Source organism: Juglans regia, chromosome 1 (assembly GCF_001411555.2).
Source record: "Juglans regia cultivar Chandler chromosome 1, Walnut 2.0, whole genome shotgun sequence".
NCBI classification, from domain to species: Eukaryota; Viridiplantae; Streptophyta; class Magnoliopsida; order Fagales; family Juglandaceae; genus Juglans; species Juglans regia.
The window spans coordinates 18297224-18321910 of NC_049901.1; the positions used below are offsets into that span (position 1 = coordinate 18297224).

The window sequence follows — 24687 nt, forward strand, 5'->3', positions numbered from 1 at the left end:
TCAATCAAATCTTTTTTTTTTTCGAGAAATAGAACTAGAATTTGACTTGTATCATTGATACAACTAAGCAGAACTGAATCATTATAACAATGGTATTGGAGAATCTTATAGCTGACTCGTTTGTTTTGCACATGAGATGAGATAAATTGAGATAAAAGTTAAAAATTAAATAAAATATTGTTAGAATATATTTTTTTAATATTATTTTTATTTTAGAATTTGAAAAAGTTGAATTATTTATTTTATTTTGTATGAAAATTTGAAAAAATTATAATGATTAGATAAGATGAATTGAGAAGTTGAAAATATACGAACCCTCAGTGGTTCAGAGTTTATTTTTTATTTTATTTTTATCAGTGGTTAAGAAATAGAGCCAGCATTTATTATGGGGAATTAATCGGAATAGATTAATAAAGCCAGCACGGAAACCCCTCCAATGCGCCCAAGAAATCAACCAAAACCAGCCAATCCGCCTCTAACCAAGTTACAATTGACAAACAAAGAAAAGAACAAAACATTGCAAAACCATAACTCCGGAACTCCTATGTTTCTTGTACTAAAATACACAGACCTTCCATTTGATGAAATTTCCGATGACCAAGTTCGGATGTAGACCAAATCTTTTACAAGAATTACAAGCAACGAAGACTTCTCTCCCTTAAAAACATTGGGAAGGAAATACAAGTTTTCATCTGAATACCAGCCGTATGAGGATACAAAGAACATCGGGCTTATTCGAACAGAAACTCCAAGTTATGAATAAAATCCATAGGAGAGAGAGAGAAGGCAACCTAACAAAAGTTCCAAATTATATTACTATCTTTTTTCCCGTTTTCAGAGTTAGACACATCCAAAGAACTGTTCCAAGGATGGGGTGCTGAATACATTCGGAGCAGTCCGTTCGGGTCTGTTAGGAGATATGTGAAGTTGATATTTGATGAATCTCTGTAACAGAGACGATAAAATTTAGAAGAGACATTTCGATGGCTAGGTATATTGACACCAACACATTATGAACATGAGTGCAGATCAACGACTATAAAATGATGACTAGTGGAGATAACATACAGATAACTGAAAAATGATTTCAGGATTTGAGTCAATGTGCCAGTCGGGTTCCAATTGCCGTACGAAAGATGACCGGCCAATCTCTGTACTACAGAAAAGAACCTGCATATGCATTTCACATGAATCACGACATTAAAAGAAGTATGAAATATAATAACAATAACAAGAAATATTTTTTTTAAGTAAAAGTAAAAATAAGAAGAAACATGTAATCTGAAATGGTGAATACTAATCAGAAAGCATAATTTCTTCATTTATATCCAGCGTTCTTTCGTCGATCAGAAAAGGGAAAAAAATTCCAGAATCCCCTAGCTGGCTAGGGATCTTGAATTTTGTTCCTAACTTCCTACAACCAGAACAAGGATACATCATTGCCGCATCTAATCTCTTGTAGGTAATCTTAGCCAATAGAATTGACAAACCAAATCGCAAGATCATATAGCAGAGTTCTAATCTTTCTAGACAAGATTGTGCCCAAATTTATGCTCACTGTTGTTTTTCTACAGTAATTCTCCCAGTGGATCACGCCAAGGGTTTTCTCACCAAGTATAATCAATCTCAATCGATACCAATCAGCAGCCTTGGAGCATCGGGTTTCCTTCTCTTCATAATTTTCCTAGATTCTGCTTTCAGCCAAGGTCATTCAAAATAAAATAAAGGAGCCAAACTTGTCCAGTGAGTGGCAGTTTGTTATTCTATTTGTAAGGTGTGTCCCACTACTTCACAGAAGGCTGAAGACATATTCTTGTTATCATGGTAGACAGATTGGGCACATACGTTGGTACGTTGGTACATAGATACATGGTGTGTAGTCAGCATGGACATATGTATGGATAGTAAATGCATACCCAGGAAGTCCACAGCATTAAACTAAGATTGTCAATAGATAATGGTCATATATTAATGCTAAGAAAAACCACATTTATTTACCTTGTCTTTGACCAAACCACCAGATGTGAAAATCCCAGCATCTTCTAAAGCCAGAAGAACCTTTCGCTGTAGACAAAAGTTCATTGCACAAATGACAACGGAATTATTTAATGTCTAAATCATAAACTAAATTTTTCCTATAAGAGATAATAAACTATAATATAGAAGCAAGAAAACACTGGAATAGAGCAGTCAGCAGAATGAACTTTATTTTAAGCCACTAGAAGTTAACTGCCACTAGCATAACAGAACCCCAACCATGCCGATACTAGAATATCAGTTTTAGAGACCTTATTACAAAACATTAACCAAATATTAGTTCTTAGATTATTTTTTATAAGAAAAAAATTAGGTCTTAGATTCTTGTATGTCAACATGACCATACTTGTATATCCATAGATGGGACAAATTTGCAGACCAAAAGTCAGCCTAGGAGATAAAGAATATGGCAATATAACACTGTAGAATCCTTGAAATATAAACATACGACATGAACATGAACCCCAAGCACACAGGAAGCAAGCAAAAAATGCATCAGCCACAATTTCTTCTTTTGATAAGTAATGTTAGCCACTAACATTAGTAAATACTATGTTTCTTTTTTAATATTCTAGATTTGAGAAAATATTAATCCCACGTTATTGTATCAGCACTGTAAATTTAAGTTTAAAAATGCTGAACATGCTAAACCATGCAGAAAAGTACAAGGGTAAGAGCGCAATGAGTATATATGGTTAAGCACTTGAATACTTGCATGCTGGCACTATTAAGCACATCACATGGCACAACACATTCTCAGAAAAATTAAGGGTAACTGTCACAATGAAATAGTTAACAGGACCCACGCACTTCGCTTTCATCATCCAAAACTGTTTCCATGAGATATAGATCACAAAACTTCGTGATTTCCAACAGTACTTCCAGCACAGGGGACCTAACGGTTGCTTGTTTCTGCCATGAGCATGGAAAACAACATCAATCCTTTTCCAGATTGCTTTTACAAGAACAGAGTTCACTAAACAGAGAGTTACACCACCTGAATCTCCTCTGGACTACTTTCCTCGAGAATTACTCCAAGTAAACGGCAGGTTACCTGCATAAATAACAGTCGCAAAGTGAATAAGCAAAAAAAAAAAAAATTATTCAGAAAGTATTGAATACTAGCAAACCAGAATTTAATGCAGTTAAAACTCTACTTGAAGTTAATTTTTATAACAAGCATTAGAGAGCTGAGAAGCACTGTAGTCAGGGAGTGGAACAGGAGGCTCCCAACCACTTAAAATAGAGAAAATGCTGAACTTGTGGGTGTTGGCATCTAGATAAAAAATGATGGTAGGATGGCAACAGGGTCAACTTCACGCATCCAGAACAATTAAGAATGCTGGGTTAGTTCTTAAAACATGGAATTAAAATAAAAAATAAAAAACTTTACACATCCAGAACAACAAGAGCAGCCTAACTTTAAAGTGTACTCACGTTTCACATGGGAGCTTTAGCTGGTATAAAAAAAATGGATGCATCAAGGGATTCAGGACCTCTTGAGCAATTAACACCAGGAAATTTAGTGTGTTGAGACATGAATCCCACTTTGCATTTTATGCATTCCAATGTTCACTATATACATGTATGGGGACTCTACTTCCAAAAGTAATTATTATTTCAACAATCAGAGCATCATACTCTTGCTCTCAACATCAATCTAACACCATAGTCTGTTCACCAAACTAGACCAAATTAGATTCAGTTACAAACTTGGTTTATTGAAAAGTAGGTGTTAAATCTTGTTGAGAATGGTCTGAAGTAAATAAGAACTACTTTAATTTGTGAATGTCCATTGGTGTTACTTTGCTAACTTCTACACATTATTTCCACAACCAAATATTAGATAAGAAAACATAAAAAACATTCATTGTGCTTTGCTGAATTATCCAAAACCTTGTTGGGTTTTCAATTAATATTAAATAGAGAAAGTATCAAAAATTCAAAATCACTCCCCGACACATTATCAAAAGATTCCTTAATCTTTCAATCTTATCAAATAGATCCTTGAGGTTTAAGCCGTTACCAAATAGGTCATTCCATCGACTTTTCTAACGAAATGCTTATGAAATGCCCCAAAAAAGCCTGGGAGGTCAAATCTCCAGGGCCAAGGAGGTCATGTGTCAAAGATCTCAATGCCCTCCACAGTTGTGGCAGTCAGGTCCTTTATTTTTGTGGACTGATCCAGAACAGAAACATCAAAAGCTGAACTGTCCTTCAAAAACTTCAGCAGGTTACAGAACCCAAACCCAGAATAGAAACATCAAAACATCATTAGAACCGATCAGAACATCCTGTGACAAATTGTTACAGAGTGGAATTCCTGGTCAACTGCCTCTAAAGTCTGTCTAATTTAGCATTTAAATATCTTTCCAGATGGTATTCTAGTTTTTCGTATATAATTGTTGTTTTCCCCCTTCTTTAGTATCACTCCAAGTATGAAATAATAAAGCATAAGAATCAGACCTTGGAGACTGTGAAACTGAAACTTATCAGCAACCGTGTTATTTTAGAACAGACCATGCATAGTATGTGACCAATGTGAATTTATCTTATTATATTCGTTTACTTCATTGATACAAAGGAGATCCATGTTATGTCCTGCATGACCATACAGTTTGGTAAGGCCATAGGCATGCAGCAGTTCTGTCCTGCATGACCATTGAGATTGTAGAAGACCTTCACTCAAAATAGAGAAATCACCAATAGTCACATTGACAAAAGAAAGCAAACTATATTTAATTATGGATTCTAGTTTCAACTTTGTGGCAATTTGAGAACTACTACTACATCCTTAAGTCCTTCCTGTAAATAACAATAAAGTAATAAGCAAAACAACAAGATCTTGCTTAGCTTACAAGAATATCCTAGAGCATCTGCCAATTACCTTTCTTCCTTCACTCAATTTCTGCCTCACAATTTGCCCCAAAGTTGGCTGAAAAGGAGGAAGATAGCAACTTAAGAGTATGTCAACAAAAAGCAATATATATTTTAAGTGTGGTGCAAATAACTCAACACTAACCTTCACTGACTGAAAGAATTCGTCAACAACAGTTTGTGCTCTTAAGTCCTCCAAGGATGAAGAAACACCGGAAACTACCAGATTTGCATTTGAATTGGTATTGGCACCCGAACTACTGGGTGTACCAGATTGCCGTTTGGGTAGCCTTCTTTGAGGTTGACTAGGTGATCTCAAAAGCCTCCAAGTGAAGACTATTGCAACAGCAAGCCCCGCAATGGCCCCAACAGATCGTGAATCCTGCTACATAGTTGAAAGTTGTGTTGATGATAATTCCTAATCACGGATAAAAACGAAGAATTCTGTTTATGATAATTCCTAATCATGGATAAAAACTAAGAATTGGGAGGAGCTGTGTAACATTACTAAGAAGGAAAGCCTATAGAAGCTTATTTTTTCTTATAGACGTCATCCCTCTTTTTCTGTATCTCTTTCTTTCCTTTGAGAGAATGCTAGTAACCAATATACTTTTGAAAGCATTTCATTAAGCTTACCAATTTACGGTTATAGGTCCAACAGACTTCAATTCCCTCCTTTCTGGAAGGACCACAGATTGCGCTGCTGATTTAATCCTTTGAGGTAGTAGCTTTCGTAGTCTTTCAAAATTTAATTTAATTCGGAAAAATATTACACATTAGGATAAAAAGCGCATTCCATAAGAATAAAAAACATTTCTCAGGGAACAGAAAGGGAAATTCTTTCAACTTTTTCAGGAGTAATTTTTCCAGTCAAAGTAATTTTTCAACTTTGTGGAGAACAGTTTTAGACTCAGTATGGTAGAGCATGGGGAGGTTGGTGCTCGACCGAGGTGAGTGGATCCTATGGGTTGGGGCTTTGGAAGCACATTCGATGTGGATGGACAGAATTTTCTAGATTTACCCGTTTTGAGGTGGGTGACAAGTCCCGAATCAAATTCTGGCATGACATATGGTGTGGTGACAGGGCACTTAAGGAAGCTTATCCCGACTTCTTTTGTATAGCAAGAATGACACCTCAATTGTGGACCTCGACCAATCTAACAGTACTCCCCAATGGAATATCACATTTCTTAGAGCTGTCCATGACTAGGAAGTTGAAGCAATTTCTGAATCTAATCTGATGATCGAGTTGATTCCATGATTTTACAATCTAATATATTCTGTTCTTGTGAGGAGGGGAGGTGAAGACAAGCTTTTTTGGCAACCCTCGGCGAAAGGGAAGTTTACAATACGCTCTTTTTACCAATCCATCTCTAAGTGTAATGTAAATCCATTCCCATGGAAGAGTATTTGGAAGACAAAAAATCCCTTAACGGCATCCGTCTTTGTACGGACAGCTTCTTTGGGGAAGATTTTCACTACCAACAACCTAATGAAACGGTGAATCATAATCTTGGATTGGCATTGTTTGTGTAAAAATGAGTGGAGAATCCATCGATCATTTATTAATTCATTGTGGGATTGCCATGACTTTGTGGAATGACTTTTTGCAAGGGTGAGTGTAGCTTGGGTGATGCCAAGATGGGTGGTTGACCTCTTAGCTTCATGGAGAGGTCTCCAAGGCACTTATCAGATTGCCACAATTTGGAAGATGGTTCCGATCTGCCTATTGTGGTGTCTTTGGAGGGAGAAGGAGAGGAACGAGCAAAGCTTCAAAGATCGAGAAGGGTCACTGGATGAACTTAGAACCTTCTTTTTTAACACCTTGTTCCAATGGTCGATTGTAATAGATTTTAATGGCATGAACATCCATGAATTTCTTGTATCACTAGAACATTACTCCTAGGCATTACTCTTGTATGTGACCCGTGTACTTGGGCTTTTGTCTATTCCTAAGATCAATAGAATCTTATTTACCGATAAGAAAAAAAAAATCCAGTCAAAAGACAATAAACTTTGTTCTTCTCAAACTTTGGTCTTCCTCACAGGAGCTATGTTCTTAAGCGCAAATGATCCATATTTCTCAGGAACCACAACTCAAAGGTTAGCATTCCAACAAAGTATATGGATCTTATGGGATTGGTCTTTCAACATCAAAAGGGGTTGGAGAGACTTTTCCACTTTATTAGATTTGTAAAGGATGATAAATCCAGGATTAGATTTTGACAAAATGAGTGGTGCGGTGATAAATCATTGAAAAGTTCTTTCCCTAGGTTATTAAGAAACACACACTCGAGAGATGCTTATGTGGTGGATCAATAATATCTGGTTAAATTCTAGTCCTTGGTGTGTTAAGTTTGTCAGGGAGGCTAATGATTGGGAGGTGGAACCTTTCACATTGTTTTGTATCAATGTTGAGTGGATCTATTAACTGTCAAAAAGGGTAGTTTCGATGCCACCTGTGCACGCTATTGTGGAGGAATGCCCCTTCATGCTTACTGTGGTCTATACCAAGAGAGAAAGATTATTTTTGTACTGAAGATTGCGAAAATTCATTGGAGCTCAAGACATCCTTTCTTTTTTTGATTGGCACAGTGTGTCTGAGAACAAAGTCCTGACTAATCCCTTGGGAGCACATGCCCTCGGCAAGGAGTTTCCAGCAGATGCACCTTGGGTAATTCAGAGAGAAATTCTCTCAGTCCGATAGCCCCTAGAAATTGGTCACACCCAAGAGGATTCGAACCTTAGACCTAGATGGAGTATATCACCAAGACCAAGACCTTTACCAGTTGAGCCAACCCCTAGGGGTTTCAAGACATCTATTCTTAACACTCTCTTCCAATGGATAGTGGTCCAAACCAGCATAGCCTTTTCTGTTTTTCCTTGGGTGGAATTCTTATATACTTTCTATGTACAGGGAAACTATTTCTTTTAGAATTAATAATTTTTTGATAAGTTTTTTAGAATTAATAAATCATTATCTTACCTATAAAAAATGCTTGGTCAAATATTAAAACCTTAAAAAATTCCAGTACCCTCACTGGCACAAAAATAATCCTCCTTTCATGTTAGAACGCCCCAACAATGTAAAGGGAGAATAAAAAAAAATAACTTGTATTGATACAATAATTAAAAACATGATGCCAGCGTAATAATTTTTTTTTTTTTTATTAAGTGTCAACATAACAAATTTAATTTTGTTTTGTATCTAATTCCAACCTCAAGTAATGAACATTAGGCTTCATAAGCATAAATTCAAAGGTGATACCCAATGCCTAAAGCTTCTAATAATCACTAAAACTACTCCAAATTAATGTAACCCATATAAATTGCGATGACGCGCCCTTATTCGAGAAATCTACAACACTAGAATATCAGAATTTTCATCGTCAGAAATATCTATAATTGTTAATAGCTGTTTGTTTAAACACCATTGTTTTCTATCTAAACCCAAACCCAGAATACTCTAAGTTTCAAACAAGTACCGAACGGCAAAAATAAAAGATGAAACTTAAATTAGAGCAGAAACTAACAAAAACATTAGATTACAACAAAAATCTTGGCAACAACGATGTATTCTTGACACGAAACGAGCACCAGATCCGCTAGGAATCTCGGGAAAAAAAAAACTCAGAAATTGATATCTAGAGGAAAACGAAAGGAGGGATGAACCATTTTTTGGAGGGAGATCGGGAGGAGCTTGGAAATCTTGATGGTGAGATAAGCCCCGAAGCGCTTGATCAGCTGGACCAGCTCTTGTTTTGAGGAATCTGCCATGGCCGAACCCAAACACAACCAAACAAGCGTCGTCGTTTCGAAGAGCCAAAAGTCCGAAAGAGAAGGGTTAATTTCTCAGGTCCATCGCTTTACACTGTCTTTGGAGAGGGTGAGAGAGAGATTGTGCTTTGCGTAATTGCGTCAACGATCGAAAAAATGAAGGAAGGTGTTTACTTTTATTAGATCGTAAATAATCAAAGATTACCATGTAAGTACTAAGTGGTTCGAGTTCGGTTCAATCAATTCGTGCTTGACTCATTAATAATGTGTTGAATAGGTTTCGAAAAAAATAATAATGTGTTGTATAGGATTTAGAATGTCTCAAACATGCTATTTATAAGCTTCTTGGGTAAACACAATATTTATTTTATATATATATATATATTTCTTTTTTTTATGAAAAGATAAGATTTCTATACCAGCAATGTGTTTATTGTGTCAACAAAAAACCTTCCAAATAGATTTATTCTTTTTGTTTATGTAATTTCTTAATTGTAATTTAAAGAAATTTTGATAGCTAGGACAATTCTTATACTTCGGCCTATTTTGATCAAATATCCTACGTATTTTAGATTAAAATAGCCCAAAGCACAAGGAATGTCCCATCAAAATTTGTTGATGCATTTTTCAGATATGACAGGAGTCCAACAATACGGTTGAATAACTCCCGATGATGGCTTCAACGTTGATGCAATGCTCAAATGATCTTTTATAAAATAAATAATAAATAAATTATATAAAATATAAATAAAGAAAAATATAAAAATTTACATAATTTGATATCACGGGCTATTTGGGAACGAAATTCACTATATTTGATGATTTTACATGAGTCTCTTATGGCTTTCATGAGCTCTTAATACCATAGAAAAAATTGAGTTAAAAGGATGCTGAAGAAGATACTTCCCTTCTGGTATGGGTGAACAAGAACTGTTTGAATCGACCCTCATCGACTGGAACTAGCTGTCGAGTTCCAAAATAGGCCGAAATCAATGGAGAACAAATCGGCCGGTGGTCTTAAATTTTGAAAACTAACCGATATCATATATATTTATTTATTTTATTCTTATATAAAATGATGCCATTTAATTTAAATTAGTTGAATAGTGTCATTTTATAATTTAGTTTTAAGAAATTAAAAAAAGAAAAAGAAAAAAAGAAATAACGGTGTTAGGTACAACCCCTAGTTTGTCTGCGTGCGGAGGCAGACCCCTAGTTTGTCTACGACTCTGCCCCATCCACTGCTCACCCACGGCTGTCACAACCAAAAAAATAATTCAAAGCAAAGAGAAAATCCATAACATAGTATAAATTCACAAAAAAAAAAATAAAAATCCACAATTCAATACACAACAAATCGAGGAAAAAAAAAAAAAAAAAAGGCGATTTCGCAAACCCATGTCCACGGGCCCACGATGACTGCAAGAGGGAGAGAGGGTCCGTCAAAAAAAGAATTTACAAATAGATTTATTCTTTTTGTTTATGTAATTTTTTAATTATAAGTTCAAGAAATTCCCAACTCTTTGGCGTATTTTGATTAAATATCCAGCGTATTTTAGATTAAAATAGCCCAAAACACGAGGAATGTCCCATCAAAATTTGTTGATGCATTTGCCGGGCATAATTGGAACCCAACAATACGGTCAAATGATCCATCATGACAGTATTTAGATACTTATTTATGAATTAAATAATAAATAAAATATATAAAATATAAATAAAAAGAGATATATAGATTCATATGATTGGACATAAAAATATTACATTCACAAGCCATTTGAAAGTAAAATCTATTATATTTAATGATTTATAATCTCTCGTAACCTTCTAGAACTCTCAATACAGTAGAAAAAATAGATGGGTTACGAACTCTCAATACAGTAGAAAAAATAGATGTGAAGAGATGCCAAAGAATATGCTTTCCTTTTAGAGAAAGAGAGAGTCCCATAAATTGTAGATAAGTAGTAGAGTAAACGAGAGCCTCACGAGTTGTAGAGAAGCAGTAGAGATACTAGATACTTCACGTTTGTAGTGGTTCCCTTCGAGGTATCCTTCATTTTTTTAAGTCTTATTTATTTATTTTTTTTCGAGGAATGGGGTATAGAACTCCCAATCTTCATTTTGGAGGTTAGGAATTATGTTAATTAGTTCACAAACCTTTGACACTTTTTTAAGTCTTATTTTGTTTATGTCAATTTTACCTTTTTGTATTTGAGTTAATATCCTGATCTTCTTATGATTCTATCTTTTTTTCTATCTTATCTATATTTGACTTTTTTTTTTTTTTTTTAACATATATATGTATATATATTTTAAAATTTGGATTTATGTTTTCAGTATTATAAACGAAAAAAACTACATCTTAACAAACAGATGATCAGAAGCATCCTAAATCTTAACAAAAACGGAACGAAGATCAAAGAGTCCTTGCATAGAACCAAGACACAACCATGCATATTGAACGTCACATATTTTTACAGTTCCATGAGTACTGCACAGCTAAAATCACATGTACGATCGAAGCGCAAACTTATATATAGACGTGTGTTGGTCACATGCATCAGGTTTTTACCGTAGACATGCAACAAGTCATTAAATCATTCTTCAATCAGATCAATGGAGAAAACAACTGAACTGAAAGAACTAACAACAGTTTTAATGAAAATTAAAGAAGACGATAGACAAAACAGACTGAGCATTTAATGCAACGTCCCGTATATGATTTTCGGGTAATCAATTATATGAATCTTACGCGAGCATTTAACGCTGTGTTTATCACTCTATACGGAACCATCCAATTCGATCAAGAAGTTCAGGACAATCCATGTACCAAGAATTGAGATTCCAATGTACGACTCGGAAGCGACACAAGGGGCAATTATCACCGCAAAGAAACCATGGAAGAATGCAGCCGAGATGGTAGACGTGTGAGCATGGCAACAAAGCAGCTTCAGTCCCAGCCTGCAACTCTTGTAAGCAGATGGCGCAATCCGAAGGAGGGTCTTCATGAAGTTCCACCTTCTTTAGCACCAAATCGAGATATGCCAACGACAGCCGGTAGATGGCCTCGTCCCTACTGCTCAGCTCCTCAGACGTAAAATAAAAAACCCAAAGAAACTCGCGTGTCTCTGCGATGTCCAAGACCACATTGTAGACATGCACGCAGTGCGTGTCCCTAGGCAGCGAGCCAACACACTCCGAAACAGCATCGATAAATCCAGGACAATCGTGAAAGAACTGTGGGATGTTCGTGCTGGAAAGCAGAAGGGGTACGACGGTTTTGGAGGACTCCTCGGACGCCAACAGTCTGCGCTGCACTCGAAATACAACCAGGCGCTCCTCCTCGTCTGGGTGCTGCGGTTTCACCACATGGAAGTTGAGCGTCAATTCATCCTCAGATAAAGGGGAACCATCGTCGGGTTCAGTATAGTACTCGGATTCCACTGCCATGTTTACGCCGTCGCTATTTTGCCTAATTCCAAGGGGAAGGAGAGAAGAGATCATATTGGTTTCGGCTAATTGATTGAAAAAATAATTGCTTGTATTATCTCATATATATATATATATATATATATATATATGTAGCAAAGACGTAGTAGAATTACCGAATCCTAGTCTAATTATAATTACTTGGTTTTGAGTTTTCCTGATCTGGGTCTCTTCGGGTGCTGAATCGCTGATCATCGATAAAGTCACAAGAGTCGAGAGAGGACTTCAAAATTATTTTACTAACAAAAACACAGATTAGGAGTACTTTGGATATATACGAAGCAAATAAATTTTTTTTAATTTCTCGTTATTATTATTATTATTATTATTATTTCTCAGATCATTGTTTAGTTGAAATGGCTAAGATCGACCCCATACATACATACATACATGCATATATATATATATATAATATATATCTCCCCATATTTCAAAGACAGATTAATATAAGATTAAAAGCAAGAATAACTAAGGACTGATGGAGAGCGCATTTTTTGCCTAAATCGGAGATGATTTAGTACTTGATGTCATGATCAGGTCCTTAGAATTTGATTAATTAGGGTCTGCATATGATTATTACTTTATAAATATCCAAGATGATCCCCACATTACATACGCAGTGTTCCTTAGAGAGGAACCATAACCGATTCTGTTGGACAGTGGACCCCATCAATATAATTTGCATGTCGAAATTACAAATGTAGAGAAATGAATACAAATCCAAATGAAATGTAAAATAAATGCAATTAACGACTATATGAAATGCAGCTTCTAGATTCATCTTCCTTTAAGTGCTGGCGCACCTTAATCGAACCCAACCCCTTCTTCCTATCACTTATGCCAAAATTAGGGTTTCTCCCCTTTCCATCGAAACAATTTTTTAATTTAATTTATGTCTTTATTGATTAATATATAAACCCTTTATTTATCTCCTCATTTTGATTAAATGATAAGCTAATTTAAAACAAAATATAATATATATATATATATATTAGTTTCTCCACACAGAATAAACAATTTGTTTCAAAATGCCATCATAATCAATGTTAGATGTATATCTTTCAACAATTTTAAATGAACAAGAAGTAGGAATATCAAGACACGAAAGAGTTTTAACATGTGTCTTGATCTGTTTAATAAGATTAGTATGAATTTCGGTCCAAGGGAGAGGATTGGAATGTAGTCGCTCAAAGAGTGGACAACATTGTTTTCTCATATCCTTATAGAATTCTGTAACATAGCTAAGAGAACTGAAAAATCTCTGTAACTAGATTTTATCAAGAATGACATTGAAAATTTTTTCAACAAATTCAATAATATGGTTAATAGGTCGAATTTTATTTTTAGAAATATCATAACCAAAAAATCTAATCTTGGTTTGAAATAATTTGATTTTTTAGCAGAGACAACAGGACCATTTTGTCTAATGATATCTAGAAATGAATTCAAATGTTTCAAGTATTCATCAAGAAGAATATCTTTATAAGCTCAAGAAGATGATGGTTCGCCAAGAACCTGAAACTTCTAAATCAAAAATTAGTTTTCAAGAAACTTTGGGAAGATTTGAAAAGAAAAACTCAAAGAAATTTCTAGTATTGATTTACAACGTGAAGCTGTTTTATTAAAAAAGAAATTGTTGAACTTAAAATTGAGATTAACAGTTTCAAATCTGAAAATGATTGTTTTAAACAAGAGTTATTATGTTTAAAAATTGATAAACATTTTGATCAAGTTATTCCTTCTGATAATGATGAACAAATAAATGATTCAGATTCAAGTCAAAAGGAAGAAATTAAAAACTTCTCATTCTGAACAAAATCAAATTTGCTTGATCCATCATACTATTCCTCTCAAGTGGTTTTCTAAGGTTACCATTATTGTCTGTCATGAATATGAATTTACTATGATTGTTATGATTGATTCCGGTTCAGATATGAATTGTATTCATGAATGAATAATACCTAGTAAATATTATGAAAAATCTACTAAAAGATTATTCTCGGTTAATGGATCTCAGATGAAGATCAAGTATGAGCTCAATACAGTTCATATCTGCCAGAATAATGTTTGTTTTAAAATTGATTCAGTCCTTGTTAAAAATATGACTGGAAAAGTCATATTAAGAATTCCTTTCATTTTTGCTTTATACCCATTCCTTTCGAAAAAGGATGGCATTACTACTGATCATTTTAGTCAGAAAGTAAAGTTTAAATTTGCTTCAAAATTTAATATTGATATTGATAAAAGTTTGAAATCTTTACTTTATGCTAAAACAAAACATTTGAATTTCCTTAAACAAGAAATCAAATATAAAAAGATTGCTTCACTCATAATGCCCAAATGGGGTAGTAAAAACAGTCTTATATCTATTTGACTCACTAATCTGGATTTGTCAAAATCCTGATGTTTGGTCAAACTTGGAGAGCACTACTGCGTTATTAAGCCTATGAATCAAGTCATTTTTATTGGGGATAGGATACCTAATCCACTCTAAGACTTTGTTCAAATGTTTGTAATTAATAATAAGGTGGAGTGTCCTTCTCTCAATTTCTACATTTTTCTGGATATAAAATCAGTACAAGACCAATGAGACTTACTATGTCTAATAATATTCTTAGCAAGCAAATCCTGTATTTTAGTTTTGTAAAATTCTAAAGTCTCACTATTCATTTGAATAGGTCGAGTTTTGATGAGAATATTTTTCTCAGAAAAATCTTTAATATAAGGTAAAGTAACAACATGTTTCTTCCTATGCCAGAAAGCATTTGGAAGATCAGAACAAACATCATCAATAAGATTTTTGTTACAATTATTGATCTTTGATTGTAATAATTGTCGAAGCCAAATTTGGCATTGATACCAGAAATGGGCGGAAGTTGAGCACAAATAAGTAGATAAGAAAGAGAACATATAAAGGAAGAGACCAGATTATATTTGTTCATCTTATCTATTGTGTTGTCCTCCATCATTTACTTCTTACTTTCTTCATCTTATTCAATTCATGTTTCTATTAGCGTCACCCCGGTTATAATGAATCGCAAGGACCCGTTTTGCTAGAAAAAGCGTTTAGGGCATGAGTGAGTAGATGGTTGACCTCAGGGTATGTTTTACAAAATGCAACAGAGATATGAGTGACGATAGGATTAGTGAGTATTAAATTTAGTTTTGGTTGATTTCATGATAAATAAAATGTTTAGATCTAATTCGTCTATTAGTTCTAGATCTAGGATGCCCCATGATATCATTAATAAGGATGACTTTTCTATTGAAGAAACTGATAATGTTGATTTTAATAAATGAAGTATTCCAATATCTATTAATGATATCTTCCCTAAGCATGACTCTAGAGATAAAAACATTTTGATACCATCTATAATAAGACATTTGACGGCATCTCAAGTTATTTAAATAATCGTTAATACGATTAGTAATGTTAAATGGAGTTCGAACAAAATGTTTAAGAATAATATAAATCAAAGTATTAACACCATTAGGGTTGCCTCTTCCTATGGTTGTGTCAAAAATAAGTAAACTATCATTAGTGTAAACAATAGTGGAATGGGTGAATAAATTGAAAATATCATTCATAATGTTTTGGAATTCACAATGGGCATTTTTTAGTCCAAAAGGCATTACATGATTTATATCTGTTCATTTTATCTATTGTGTTGTCCTCCATCCTTTACTTCCTTCTGATATCATTAATAGATATTGGGTATGACGCCTCCAACCCTCACTTATGATGTTGTGGAGAACCATGGCATCAAGGAGTATATGACACGGGTCACACCCTTCAAGAGATTGTGGAAGTTTTGTGTACTTGTATGCCTAGTATATGTATGTATACAAATTCACACCAAAAAATAATAAAGGACATGTTTTACAATCACAAACATTAGTACCAGAGTAGATATTAAAACATCGAACTCGACATCTCAAAATACCATCCATAAGTCACATTGTCTCAACATCACCATGTCGTTATAAAGTCATTGCAACCATAAATTGTCCATCAGATTCATTTAAATAAAAAATAGGGATAATCAACAATAGAATGATAGCCCAAACAGGGACATGCCCCGATCTCACTCCTCAGGCTGTATTGGGTCGTCTTGTTTGTGCACACCCTTGTTGCCTACGTTTGCATTAAACCGTAGTGAGATTACCACAATAAGATTTTGAGAAATATCAATACATAGGTTAAAAATCATGACAATACATAAAATACATGTAATGATAGTAGATAATAAAAGTATAAAACATAAGGATCCGAGTAAAATTGTACACTTACTGAAATAAGAATCCCGAGTAGAAGAGATACAATACCTTAGGGTAGTACAAAGACCCCAAGCAACATGTGTATAAAGGAATTCAAAACAATAAGCATCTTGAGTAGTGGGTATGAAGCCTTAAAACAATAGAAATCCGATCAACAATTAATCTTAAAACCGTGATTACTTGCATGCATAAGTATTTATCCATGAAAACTCCCGAGCACCGAGCAATATACACATTTTCCTCAACACAATAAACAACTCGAGCAATATACACATTTTCCTCAACTCAGTAAACAACCTAAGCACCCAATGTCCAATCATCAATGAAAAGATCTTAAGTTTGAGAACCCCAGGTCCTCCAAACATCCATAAAATCTCCTTAACCATTTCTCCTTTTTAACATGTGCACCATGGCCTCACCTAAAATAGCTATGCACACACCCTGGCTCTGTTTGTCACACCGTGCGTAACGACTACCCATGTGGCTTCACCTTAAGAACCACCTTGGCTTCGCGTAACCATCCTTCATCACAAGCGTTCTCTAGTAGAGAGGCGACAACTCATCTTGAGATTGTGAAAATCTCACCCGAGTTCGTTGATAGCCAAGCGTCAATCCAAGAGATGTCACTTTATTGTTACATGCTCCTAAGTGACCACGTGAACTCCACCGAGATGATACATTATCTCAGCTTGGGATCATCAATCACCCACACAAACTCCCTTTTCTTAAAAATGGAAGCAACATATATAATATCAACATATGAGGCGAAATTCAACAATAAAAATATTGACATAACAAATGTTCAAGATGTGGATGAATCAACACAACAAGGTGGTAAAAACCAAAATTACATAAATGGTCTTCGTATAAGATTTGAAAATCGAAAGGCAAACATGGTGAAATATTCAATGTTGCAGTGAAATACAAGAGATAAACCCACTCAGTTATCTTTACGATGTAGGGCTAAAATCTGAAAGGAGAATATGACTCACGATCATCTAACATAAAGCACTGTAGAGGAAATCAACTTGCAAGTATTCAATGTAACACAAGAAACATAGAATCATCGCTTTGTTACTCTTAACATTACAAATGCTATGAACTTGGAGAGAACATATAGCAACACAAGTCATGGTCATCAACATACTTTGTAAGCACCATCACATAAGACACAAACCTTGAGCAGTGAATATTCACTGAGTTTGATCGTTTGTGGGTTGGTAGATCTTCAAGCTGAGATTGCTAGTCTAATGATAACCTCAATCGTCCAAGTATGTGCATGCTTAAGCTTTAGAGAGATAGGGTTTTTTGTTTTGAACATATATATATATATATATATATATAGAGAGAGAGAGAGAGAGAGGGAGAGAGAGAGAGAGACTTCAGAAATTAGAAACTATATTGGAGTATGATCATCATCTACAATCAACCCCTGCTGGTATGATCAACGATGCTGACAACATGAATGGAACAAGCTCACGTGTTTGCAAGGGAGCTGAAATAAAACGTGGGGAAGGATGACACACGATTCTTTTATGCATCTCTGCAATCTCAACCACACTACACATATTCCTTCTCGAATTGTATAAAGCATTTTTTTTTTTCTGACAACTATATATTCCTTTCCTTTTCTATTAGTTTGTTATGCATGAGCACTATATATACGGAGTGCATTCCTCTGTACATTTTAATTCGTTTGAATGAAATTACAAGAATATTCTCCCAAAAATTGCTTGCTTCGAATCATCTCCCAGCATTTCATTTTATTACATGGTATCAGAGCCAGGCTAATATCCCCACCTCTAACTACATCCATCTTTCTTGACTTCAATAATGTTACCAACCCATATCGTTTCGATCACGGAGATAATGCCTCCATTCCTTTGGTACTAGACTTACTCACCACAGATAACTACATAGTCTGGTCCAGAGCTATGTGTCGAGCATTACGAGCCAAGAATAAACTTGGCTTCATCAACAGTGCAATAACCAAACCTAAGGATCCGAGTGACCCACCTCTTAATGCCTGGGAATGATATAACGATCTGGTAGTATCATGGTTGCAAAAATCCATCAGCCAAACACTCAAATCCAGCATCGCATTAGTCGATGAAGCTTCAATCATCTGGGGAAAATTGAAGGACCGTTCCACGCAGCAAAATGGCCCATGCATCTTCCAACTAAAGAAGGCCTTGGCTGGACTGCAACAAGAGCATGAACCCGTAAGTATTTACTTTGGAAAATTAAAATCACTATGGGACGAATTGGGGATCTATGATCCCATTCCTAGCTGAAGCTGTGGAAACCTCAAAGTACTCTTTGAAAAATACCAACGAGACTGTGTAATCCAGTTTCTAATGGGTCTAAATGACTCATACTCCAACACCAGAGATCAAATCATGATTCTGGAACCCTTACCACCCATGAACAAAGTTTTTTCCATGGTCCAACAACAAGAGGTGTAGCACCATATGCTCTCAATTGCCCTATCCATTGATTCTATGACTTTAGCTGCTAAGAAATGTTATACAACATTTAAAACAAACACTAAACCATTATCCACTTCAAAATGTGAAAGGCCTTACTGCACCCATTACAAGATCCATGGACACACATTGGAAAATTGTTTTAAGGCTGGAAATGCTGAACCTCCCATATGTGGCCACTGTCACATTACCGGACACACTACAAAAAAAGGCTTCAAAGTCCACGGCTACCCCCCATGACACAAACTCTACAATAAGAACAAACAATCTACTCTTTCAACTAACATGTCTTATGCAGAAGAAGAGGAGAATCCAGATGAGAAAATGTCCTTCATAAAGGACCAATACCAGCAGCTCCTATCCTTGCTGCAACAAAGAGATACTTCCATTGCCAGGCACTCAGTCAATCACGTCCAAACAGCTTTCACCTTTCCTCCAAATGACTCAACAACAATAAATATGTCCAGTACACCTCTCAGCCTTGCTGCCTCAACATAAACACGAACACATCCCACTAATATACCTTGGATCATCGACACAGGAGCTACGGATCACATGATTTGTAATACATCCTTCTTCCATACAATCATTGCCCAAGTCTCTTACATGATAAAACTACCCAATGGGAGTGATGCACATGTCACACACGTAAGGACAATCAAGATCACCAACACTTAATTCTCAAGAATGTCTTATGCATACCATCCTTTCATTTCAACTTGATTTCTGCCAAACAAATTGCCAATTCACTCTTGTGTTGCCTTATTTTCTTCTCACACTCTTGTTTCCTTCAGGACCTTTTGTCTTGGACAACGATTGGCATGAGTGAGTTGAAGAACGGCCTGTATCAGTTGCTTGTGATTGAAGTGCCTTCAACAGCTTTAGTTGATAATTTTTCTTTCCTTTTTCACAAAGACATGTTGATTTCGGCTGCTACTAGCAGCATATTACTGTACACGACCTCTGACATTGCAGACTCGGTCACACACCATTATCAAAGTTAATTTCAATTACTAATCCTGTTATTCATGCTCAATTGCTTTCATTAAATAAAATCCCATGTTGCATTTGTCCTATGGCCAAACAACACAAACTCCCCTTCCCAAACAACAATCATAAATCCAAGCAAATTTTCGAACTCATCCACTATGACTTCTTGGGACCCAATCCTACTGAACCCTACGATGGGTCAAAATACTTCTTAACCATAGTCAACGATTATTTTCGAAGCACTTGGATCTACCTACTAAAAACAAAATTTGACACTCGAGCATGCATAGAAGCCTTCTATAATCTTGTTCAGACTCAATTCAATGTGAGAATTCAGATTCTTAGAAGTGACAACGGACTGGAATTTCAAATGAAAGAGTTTTTTAATCAAAGAGGGTTCATCCACCACAAAACGTGTGTTGAAACCCCACAACAAAATGGGGTGGCTGAGCGAAAACATCAACATCTTCTAAATATAGCTCGGGCCCTCAAGTTCCAATCCAACGTTCCACAAAAATACTGGAACGATTGCATACTAACAACAACCTATATCATCAATCGAATCCCCACTCCCACCTTATCCAATAAAACTCCTTTAGAGATGTTGTTCAACATAAAACCATCCTACAACCACATGAAAATTTTTGGATGTCTTAGCTTTGTATCTACACTCTCCCAAGGCATCAAGAAATTTGACTCTCGTGCCAGAAAATGTGTGTTCCTTGGATATCTCTTTGGCACAAAGGGGTACAAGCTCCTTGACCTTGACACAGAAACCACATTCATTTCTAGAAACATCATCTTCCACGAAATAGTTTTTCCCTTTCACACCATTCACGCTTCCACACACCACAATCTAACACCCTTCACAACACTTCCCGACCCTACTGTCCCTAGCCCACCAGATCATTTTTTTTCTCCCATTCCACCATCTCATGATTCATCAACACTTACATCTACACATGATTCATCATCACCTGTAAATGAATCCCCACCCCTACAATCAAAAAACACCCTGCCAAACTCACCCACCAGTGACGTTCTTTCCTCACCTTCTTCTCAACCCCCTTCTCACTCAACTCCTGTTGTTAAGGAACCACCCCTTCGAAGATCAACTCGAGCTAGAAGGGCACCACAATATCTGCAAGAGTTTCACTGCCAACAAGCCCTCCTCAACACATCCAATTCAGGACCTCAACCAGGTTTTTTTTTTTCCTCTCACTGACTCACTCTCTTATCATCGGCTGTCTCCACACTTTGCTTCTTTCTCCACTACAATTTCTTCACAAGTCGACCCACACACATATCACCAAGCTGTCAAGGATCCTGGCTGGTGCAAGGCAATGGAAGACGAAATAACTGCTTTGGAACAAAACAACACATGGACCATAATAGATCTCCCTCCTGGAAAGGTTGCCATCGATTGCAGATACACCTACAAAACCAAGTATCGATCAGACATGACCATTAAGGCTATGTTTGGATGGTGAGAATACCTGAAAAGTGTTGAGATATTGTTTGTGAATAGTTATGAGTAGATATTAGAGTGAGTTTGTGGGTCCCATTGAGAGTATTTTGAGTTGTTTAGATGTGTGAAGTATGTTGAGTTGTTGACTTTTGGATAAGTAGTTGAAAAAGATGTGGATCTCATAAATATTATAGTGATTTTATTTTTAGTAATAAATATTATAGTGATTTTATTATAGTGATTTTTTAATATTAATAAATATTGTAGTGATTTTATTTTATTTTTATATATAATAATGATAAATATTATAATGATTTTATTTTTAATTTATATATAATAGTGATAAATGTTATAATGATTTTATTTTTATATATATAATAGTGATAAATATTATAGTAATGTTATTTTTTATTTATATATTATAGTGATTTTATTTTTTATTTATATATAATAGTGATAAATATTATATTGATTTTATTTTTTACTTATATATAATAGTGATAAATATTATAGTGATTTTATTTTTTATTTATATTTAATAGTGATAAATATTATAGTGATTTTATTTTTTGATTATATATAATAGTGATAAATATTATAGTGATTTTATTTTTTATTTATATATTATAGTGATAAATATTATAGTGATTTTATTTTTTATTTATATATAATAGTGATAAATATTATAGTGATTTTATTTTTTTATTTATATATAATAGTGATAAATATTATAGTGATTTTATTTTTTATTTATATATATTAGTGATAAATATTATACTGATTTTATTTTTTATTTATATATAATAGTGATAAATATTATAGTGATTTTATTTTTTATTTATATATTATAATGATAAATATTATAGTGATTTTATTTTTTATTTATATATTATAGTGATTGTATTTTTCATTTATATATTATAGTGATTTTTATTTTTATTTATATATAGTAGTGATAAATATTATAGTGATTTTTGGAAAGACTTTGATACGGATATGGTTTATTGTGTTTGGCATGTGAAGTATTTCCAATAGTACGAGAATACTTGAAAAGTGTTAAGGTATGTTGGCTACCCAAACATAGCCTAAGTTGTTTGGCATGTGGAGTATTTCTAATTGTACGAGAAGACTTGAAAAGTGCTGAGGTATGTTGGCTACCTAACCGTAGCCTTAGTGGAGGACTGCTTATACATGGTCCAACAGAAACTCTACGATGAAGGTGGCTTTATTTGCAATACTTGAAGAGGCCAGCCCAAGATGTGATATAGGGAGGGGAAAACAAAGAGATCCTAACAACTAAGGTATGAAAATTATTTTCCAATATATAGCATGTCTTGAGACTAGACTTTCTCTGTAACGTTTTTGTTTTCGTTTTATTTCAAGAGCTAGGGTTCTAACACAAAAACATTACATCTTAGTGAACAGAGAAGGAAACTAAAATAAATGGAACGAAGATAAAAAAAAATAAAAATAAAATAATTCATGCATGAAATGCGTACACTACCAATTTGAATGTCCTCTTTTTACTGTCCTATGACTACAGCAAAAATAACATGTAGGAGCACGAACATGTATAGATGTATGCTAGTCAATAGTCAATCGGTTCGATGGAGAAAATAAATATAAATGGAAACAACAAAGAATAACTTCAAAGAAAAATGAGGGGAAGAATATTAACTTAATAATCACATATTGGTGTGTGGTGTAGGAGATAATAAAAAATAGAATCATTTTAACTTAATATTATGCTTATTTTCTCCTTATATTGACAATCACATTCGATCTAGTAAGTTAGAGAGATCTACATATCAAAACTTGCAATTGCAACGTACGACCGGGAGCGGCATAAGGGGCAATTATCACTTCGAAGAAACCAACTAAGTACGCAACTGGGATGGAAGATGTGTGAGCATGGTAAAATTGTTGCAGCTTCAGTCCCAGCCGCCTGCAGCTCTTGTAAGTAGATGGCGCAATCCGAAGGGTCTTCAACTTCAAGTTTCACCTCCTCCTTAGTACTAGTGCTCGGCTTCTCTCTCATAAAATTGAAAACCCAAAGAGACTCGGGTACTGTTTCTGCAACGTCCAATACCACATTGTAGACATTTAAGTGGTTTGTGTCACCAGGCAGCGAACCAACACTATAAGAAACAGCTTCGACGAATCGAGGGCAATCATGAAACAAGTGCGGGATGTTTGTGTTGGAAAGCAGATGTGGTACGAAGGTTTTTGAGGACTCTTCGGACGCTAACAGCCGGCGCAGCACGCGAAACGCATATAGCCGGTGCTCCTCTTGTGGGTGCTGCGGTTTCAACACGAGGAAGTTGACCATCAACTCATCCTCGGATAAAGGGGAACCATCGTCGGTTTCAGTAAAGTACACGGATTCCACTGCCATGGTAATTGCGCCGTCGCTATTTGCCTAATTCCAATGAAAAGGAGAAGAGATGGTTTCAGTTAATTGATTGAGATTGTTCAAGAAAATATTGCTTGTATTATAGATATATATAGCAAAGAAGTTAAACCTAATACGATTACCGAATCTAGTCTATACATAATTGCTTGGTTTTACTTGGACGTTGGTTTACCTTAAAACATGATGACGTGTTAATAGGTTTTTTTTCTTTTTACCTTCCATAAGCTGTCACATTTATATTTTTTTATCCTTAATAAAATATATTCACCGTACAATCAAAGCCCATGATTTTTGTAACAAGCCGAGTAACGTGGGCCCAATCCAAGCCATGGACTATCCTTTTATCCTTTTACTACTTTTACCTTTGTGTGTTAGGTCTTAGACTATGTTACTAGATCTTTAGATTGTAATAGGTAGTGTGCTTAGGCCCGTAGCATAAACTAATTGTAGATTCTAATCTTATTATCTTGTTGTTACTTTTAGCCCAAGCCCGTGGGTTATATGTACTAAGTAACTTGGTTTCGAAGAGGCATCTAGAAACTTAATACAATATTTTCCTATTTCTAATCTATATCTCTTTTCTCTTGGAGATTTTTTACATTGGTTGTCTCTTGAGGTGTAGATTTTCCAAGGTCGGAGTGGTGGTCAGATATAGTATTAAAAATAAGAAAATGATGAATTAATTTATAATTTTGTATAAAATTGAAGGTTGTTTAAAATAGAAGTTCATTTTTAATTAAAAGGCACAATGCATTAGTAGATTATATACAATGGATTGTAAAATATTTGTAGAAGAGTAACAAGAGCAGTAGTTGGCTTATATTCTATATGTCTCAAGTCAAAGTTGTAATGTCCAATTATGAATGAATGGA

General features: G+C 34.9%; 3 protein-coding genes across 4 annotated transcripts; all 3 read right to left on the reverse strand.

The window, feature by feature from the left end:
• Positions 1 to 507: 507 nt before the first annotated feature.
• On the reverse strand, positions 508 to 8997 carry LOC109002877 (peroxisome biogenesis protein 22-like). 2 transcript variants are annotated; one of them, XM_018980794.2, is made up of 8 exons: positions 8587 to 8997; positions 5060 to 5296; positions 4925 to 4972; positions 3035 to 3091; positions 2848 to 2949; positions 1999 to 2064; positions 1069 to 1170; positions 508 to 945 (listed from the first exon to the last, which is right to left on the reverse strand). In XM_018980794.2, the coding sequence occupies exons 1-8, from the start codon at positions 8689 to 8691 to the stop codon at positions 841 to 843; spliced, it is 822 nt and encodes a 273-aa protein (XP_018836339.1). In that variant the 5' UTR covers positions 8692 to 8997; the 3' UTR covers positions 508 to 840. The 2 variants fall into 2 exon arrangements, with proteins under 2 accessions (XP_018836339.1, XP_018836338.1); XM_018980793.2 differs by having other exon boundaries at positions 5060 to 5299; positions 8587 to 8899.
• A 2469-nt stretch (positions 8998 to 11466) lies between these two features.
• Positions 11467 to 12141, reverse strand: LOC109002868. Its single transcript, XM_018980784.2, has one exon. It carries the CDS (start codon positions 12139 to 12141, stop codon positions 11467 to 11469), a length of 675 nt encoding a protein of 224 aa, XP_018836329.2.
• Positions 12142 to 23203: 11062 nt separating this feature from the next.
• On the reverse strand, positions 23204 to 23797 carry LOC109021479. Its single transcript, XM_019004115.2, has one exon. It carries the CDS (start codon positions 23795 to 23797, stop codon positions 23204 to 23206), a length of 594 nt encoding a protein of 197 aa, XP_018859660.2.
• Positions 23798 to 24687: the final 890 nt, after the last annotated feature.